Source organism: Manis javanica, chromosome 12, assembly GCF_040802235.1.
Source record: "Manis javanica isolate MJ-LG chromosome 12, MJ_LKY, whole genome shotgun sequence".
NCBI classification, from domain to species: domain Eukaryota; kingdom Metazoa; phylum Chordata; class Mammalia; order Pholidota; family Manidae; genus Manis; species Manis javanica.
This window is the reverse complement of record NC_133167.1, coordinates 7,985,028-7,991,027: the sequence shown is the minus strand read 5'-3', so window position 1 is coordinate 7,991,027 and position 6,000 is coordinate 7,985,028. Positions and strand designations below refer to the sequence as shown.

The following is a 6,000-nucleotide window of genomic DNA, read 5'->3' as shown; positions in this document are numbered from 1 at the left end:
AGACCCTGCAGGCTCCTGGCCACTGGGGACAGGCCTGAGCTATGCTCCTGGGCAGGTCTAAGGATGGCTCCCTGGGCTCTGACACTTGGGCCAGTTCATATTTTGACCTGGTCCCTTCTTGGTCCCTTTGACCAAGATTGTTGGGTCACCTGGTAAGTCCCATCAGAAGCCAGCTTTTCTCAGGAGCCAGTAAATGTACCCCAAGAGAAGTTACACAATATCACAGGAATCTGTTTATTTGGAAAATCAGATTAATCAAGTTATTTTTTCCAATTAATTGTGATGGTTTCATTCATGTACATTTAAAAGTATATCTCAGGTTTTTCCAGACTAGGAGTACAAATAACATCATCATATTTATGGCAAATAACATCCCCAAGCCTCCACTGGCTTTAGGAGCAGGAATTTCAGCCTTTCACACAACTAAATTCAGCCTCCCTCAACTCCTAGCTGCCACTTGCTTCCAGGAGTGGGTCCCTGGATGCCCCTGCCCCGGCTCTCTGCCCCTCTGTGCCTGTTGGGCCTGACTGCGGATCAGCAGCCAGGCGTGGCCCTGGGTGTGGCCACTCCTGCAGAGCAGCCTGGCCTGAAGCACTGGGCCTGCACCCCTTGCATGGACCCTGACGAGTCCTCTGTAGCTCCCAGGCCAGGATGGGTCCCCTGGAGAGGGAGAAGAGGCCCATCTCCTCCTCCACACTGTGTGAAGATCATTCAGGGGGTCCCCAAGGCTCATCCCCAGGTTCACAGTTGTCACATCAACTTGAGACTGCCATACCCCCTCCAGGCCTGCACCTTACAGTTACCCAGCTCAGGGCGCTAGGCTCCCCGCTCACCCTCTCTGGCACCTGGCTCAGGCAGAGACAAGACAGGATTTTATGTTTGTGAATATCCCTGGCGATGGCAGGTGGTCAGGGCCCTGCTGTCCCTTCTCTTGTGGGAAGCCTATCCGGCCCTCAGCACAGTGGGAGATGCACCTTCAGCTTGGACGAGGCCTCGCACTCCCCCGGTGGGGGGCTCCCACCAACTCCCAGGGCAAGGAGAGAGTCTGGAGGATGGGCGGCCCCCTCGGACACCCATAGGCTCTGACCTCAGCGCAGCCCGAATGTCCTGCTGGATGGACCAGGCTGGCTTTCTAAGAGCAGCACAGGTGTGCCTTGTCCAGGGCGGCCACAGAACTGTGCAGCCCGTGGGCAGGACTTGTTCTGGGTCAGCAGAGCCCCTGACTCTGGCCACCGGTTCCTGAGGCCCAGTGGGGAGGGTGGGGGGGAGCCGCTGGTCCTGGTCATGATCACTCTCAGCACCATTTCCACCCTTCTTGGCCACTTTCTTCTTCACCCTTCCCTCCAGCCCCAGAGCGCCACCTGACCGCTGAGAGCCTGCAGGAGGCTGGGGGAGGGAGGGCTCCAGCCCTTCAGCGGCTCTCAGTCAGGCTGAGGACGCTCAGGCAGGAAGCCGCTCTGCCCTCCATCCTTCCTGCTGGTAGCTTCACAGCTGGGGCAATCACCCCACTTCTGCCTCCTTCCGGCAAGGTTTTATCAGAATCGCCTGCTTCCCCACTGGAGGACCCTCCTCTCCGCCATCCACCACTTGGCAGTGGAAGCTTCTCATCCTGCAGGCAGAAGGCGGCTGCTTTTCTTCCTAAAGACGTACCCCTTGTTCACATTAAGTCTCATATGTTACATCCCATCCCACGCATCCCGTCTTGCAAAACCACCCCACAACTTGTCCTTACAATCATTTCACTCTGGGGAGCAGCTGAGTCATTGGAAGCCTTTCAGCTGCAGCTCCTCCAGATCCACAAAGCAGCCCTCTTCAGGCCATGGCTCAGGGGTTCACAGCATCCACACAGGAACCTCTGAGAGCCTGTGCTTTCCAGATGGTTCCTCCAGCCCCGGCTGACTCATGCTCTCCCTCCACTGGAGAGCCCCGCGGACAGTGCCACCGTAGCCAGCTGCCCAGCCCGCGGCTAGCGAGGGCAAGGCAACACATGTTCTTTATTCTCCTCGGCCGAACCAAATCAAACCTGATTCTTTCTCCTCATTCTCAAGGAAATGAAGTCTAATTTACAACTTCCCAGGCTGTTCAAGACAGCAAGGGTCGTGTTCAGGAAATTCCCTTCTCCCGGCTTGTCTCCGCTGCCCCACCTCACCCGGGGTGGTGCTAAAGTCCAGGCAATGGACACCCTGATGGCAGCAGGTTGGAGCTGTCCCCTTCCAGCCCTTGGCCTGATTCCTTCCTTCCCCAGGCGCATCCTATGCCCTCATGGCCCTCAGGTGTCACCAGGGCCCTCTGGTCTGTCCTCACTTTCACACAGCCGCACCACAGCCTAGGCCTCACCAGCGTCCCTTGTCTTTCTGCAGCCTTCTCGCGGGCTCCAGGGGGTTTGGCTGGCTTCCAAGGCATTCTAAGGCCCATAGAAAACTTGGGTTTATCTGTGCATATTTGCTCTGCTCCAATTGCTGCCGTCTCTGCAAGGTTGTTGCCCAACAGAGCCCAAGAAGGGACCAGAAAACACAAGTCTCTTCTACCCTGGGATCCCCAAACTAAAAAGGAGCTTGATCAGTTCCTCTCACTCCATCTCTGCCCAGGACACCTTCCACCATGACCAACCTTCTTGATTATCTCTCCTAACTCTTCTCTCTCATCCTTCTACAATCTTCTAGTCTTAACGGAAGGACTGGGAAACAGCCTCGCTCAGATGGTCTCATTCTCCTCAAGTTTTCCACCTCCTGCCTTAGACTTAGAAATCAAGAATTCACCTGGTTCTTAAGTGCTTCAGAGATCACCCAAACACTGGGTGATTTATACTGAGCTGTCTAGGTGCTGGGGAAAGGTCCTTGGGGCATAATGAGCAAAGACAGCACTCACAGAGCATCAAAAGGAAAAACACACCAGTAAATGCACCACATATCATCCCACCATATCAGAACCTTGGAACGGGATTCCACTACTGGAATTAGGGCTGGGTTTCCTTCCTCTGAGCAGGTCTTCCTCTCCTTATCCCCTGGTGATCACGGTGTGCTGGAGGACCAGCTGGACCCTGGAAGGCCGCTGGGCCATGATCCGTGACGGCGTGCGGAATTCTTTGATAGCAAAGTAGTAGCAGAAAACATCCAGGCAGCAGTTGATGTTGGAGAAACACATAGACAATTGCAAGAACAAGCTGATGTTCTGCTTAACTCTACACTCAACAATAAAACCATTCCTCACCAGGAACTGCAAGAAGAAGCTCAGGTGGACTGGAAGAAAGGAGACCACAAAGACAACCAGGTTGGCCGCGATTGTCCAGATGCAGGCCCTCTGCTGGACCCAGTCCTGAGTGTGGTCCCGACGGCTCACCAGAATGTGAATGCTCCTGGAGGAGCAGAACCCCATGATGCCCATGGGAAGAAGGAAGCCGAACACCTGGAGCGGGAAGAAGACCTTGGCACTCCAGGTGCCGTCAGACATGTTGTGGAAGCACCGGTACTTTTCCACTTTGCCGTGGAAGCTGTAGATGGGGATACTCCCAGCCCACACCAGGACCCAGATGGTGCAGCAGATCCCAAAGATCTTCCTGGGGGACCGGAGGTAGCTGACCAGGAGCGGGTACTGGATGGCCAAGAATCTGTCCAGGCTGATGAAACAGATCGTCAAGACGCTCCCGTACATGCTGATGAAGTAGAGACACTCCACCAGGGTGCAGAAAGAAGGAAAGGGGATCCGCACGGAGGACAGGACCATCTTGAACGGGAGGGAGAGCACCAGCAGCAGGTCGAAGATTGCCAGGTTGATCATGTAGATGGAGGTGGCAGCGTACTCCGGCCACCTCTTCCTCAGGAAGATGCTAAAGCCTCGGATGGCCAGCAGGTTGAGGAGCAGGCCCAGGAAGAAGGTGGGGATGTGGACTGCCAGCTGCACGGTCTTCATCAGCTCGTCCACGTCCCTGAAGGAGCAGTTCTCGCTCTTGTTTAGCAGGCTCATGTTCTTCCCTGCAACACCAACAGGAGATTAGGGGACGTTCCTCTCGCTCTCTAGAAGTGATGGGTTCAAACGACCTTGTCAAGAACAATGAACACCCTTCATCACACAGCAATTCATGCTCAGCGAATAACAAGTAGAAAACACAGAAAGAAAAAGTACCCCTAATCCTGCTGCCCAGATATAATCACTGTTACTTTTTTATATATATCATTCCAGACTCTCTCTCTCTCTCTCTCTCTGCACACACACTGGTGCACATGTGTGCCTTTTGCTTTTACAAAAATGGAACTATGTATGAACATCTGTCCCTTTTTTTTGCAATCAGAACTCCTTCTGTTAAAAGTAGTAACAATGACACAAACTCTCAGCCAAACTGATGGAAGCAACAAAAGAATTTCACAAAACTGAAAACATGAAAATTAGGAGAGGTCTGAGCTGCTGCTTGCTCAGGGATTCATATGCTGTTTCCAGGCCCCAGCCCCTGTTTATACACAGTCTCTGCTCTCCCCGCCCACAGCCCCTAAGGCTGGACAGAGAGGACCACACCCCTGACCTTAGGACTGGTCAAAATCAGTGCATCACATCACATTCCCCTGCACACAATGATTGGTTTGTTCATAGGTTTGGGGATGCAAAGGCCCCCGAGAGTAAGAGCAGCTGCGCCTGGGGGTCTATACAGCACAATGCGAGGAGGCACCATTCATATAGGCCACAGGAAATATGAGGAAATGAATTTTCCTAGATCTCTCGTGACATAAACTCATAAGAAAAGTTAGCATGTAGGAAAGCCACCAAATGAAGTAATAGATGTTAAATGTTTAACACATGGTTCTCAATGGATGATTAATATATATATGTATTTTTGCTAGTAGTTAAAAAGGGTTTGGGAATGGTGTTCTACATGGCATCTTAAAAACCCATGCAGAGGCAATGAGAAGCTGCTACAGCCTCTTGCCACTCCGAGGAGAAGGCCAGACAGAAAATGGAGAAACATGGAAGAAAGCACATTCCCAGAGGGAAGGAAGTGAGGGCTTGAGATTTCTACAAAGCCAAGAAAGGCCTTCAGACAAGGAGACCATGAGAACGGGTCTCAGGGACAAGGCAACAAGGCTGCAGGTGTGGCCACCCAGAGATGCTGGATTCTAGCAGACAAGAAGGGCGTCTCAAGTCAAGGCTCCTGATTGGACCAAAGATGAGAGTCTTATTTAAGAGCCTGGCCAATTTAGGGGTTGGGGCATGCATGCCATTGTAGAGCTTTATATCAGGGTATGTGGCTGTCTTAGTTCTACTGCTATAACAGAATACTATAGACTAGGGGCCTTATGAACAACAGCATTTATTTCTTGTGGTTCTGGAGGCTGAAAGACTGAGACAAGGGTACCAGCTAGTTGGTGAGGGCCCTCTTCCAGTTTGCAGACTGCCAACTTCTCTTTGCGTCCTCACGTGGCAGAAAGAGGAGAGAACCTTCCAAGGTCCCCTTATAAGGGTGCTAACCCCATTCATGGGGGCATCGACCTCATGGCCTAATCATTTCCCAAAGTCCCCCTTCCCAACAGCATCACACTGGGGGTTAGGTTTCACCGTATGCATTCAGTGGGCTGGGCACAAGCATTCAGCCCATCACAGCGGTTCTAGAGCGGATCCCAGCCAGATGGTCAACCAAAACCAGGCCTCCAGAGCCGGTGCTGCTGGACAGAGAGTTCAAATACAACCAAACTTCACCCATACCCTCCTTTCTCACCCACTCTTCCCCCGAGATAGGGCCCATCTGCTGACCTGACTGGTGTGCAATGTGCAGGGTGCCATGCCCATGGATGCACATGGCCACGTGTATGAGAGGTCATGCACACTTGGCCTCCTCCTTACCCGCCCCACCAGCAGGCAACTGGCTGAGCAAGTGCAGCCCCAGCCTGCTCACTGTGCCTCCCCTGCCTGCAGTGACCCCTGGCAGCAGGGGCTGGGGTCCCAGATGCAGACACAGCAGGGTGAAGGCACCCGTGTGACCTTTCACAGAGAATCCTGCCCTGGTGACCAGTG

The 6,000-nt window shown here is 53.1% G+C and overlaps 1 protein-coding gene across 6 annotated transcripts in view; it reads right to left on the bottom strand.

Moving 5' to 3' along the window:
- Positions 1–220: 220 nt before the first annotated feature.
- Positions 221–6,000, bottom strand: part of GPR55 (G protein-coupled receptor 55) — a 52,147-nt gene continuing 46,367 nt past the window's right edge. For 5 of the 6 annotated variants that reach the window (XM_017660818.2, XM_073217997.1, XM_036997800.2 and 2 more), the window contains one exon: positions 221–3,971. In XM_017660818.2, coding sequence (XP_017516307.1) covers positions 2,998–3,971 — 974 coding nt within the window. In that variant the 3' untranslated portion in view covers positions 221–2,997. Of the gene's footprint in view, positions 4,038–6,000 lie in introns of all 6 variants that reach the window. The other variant, XM_017660835.3, reaches the window with a different exon arrangement.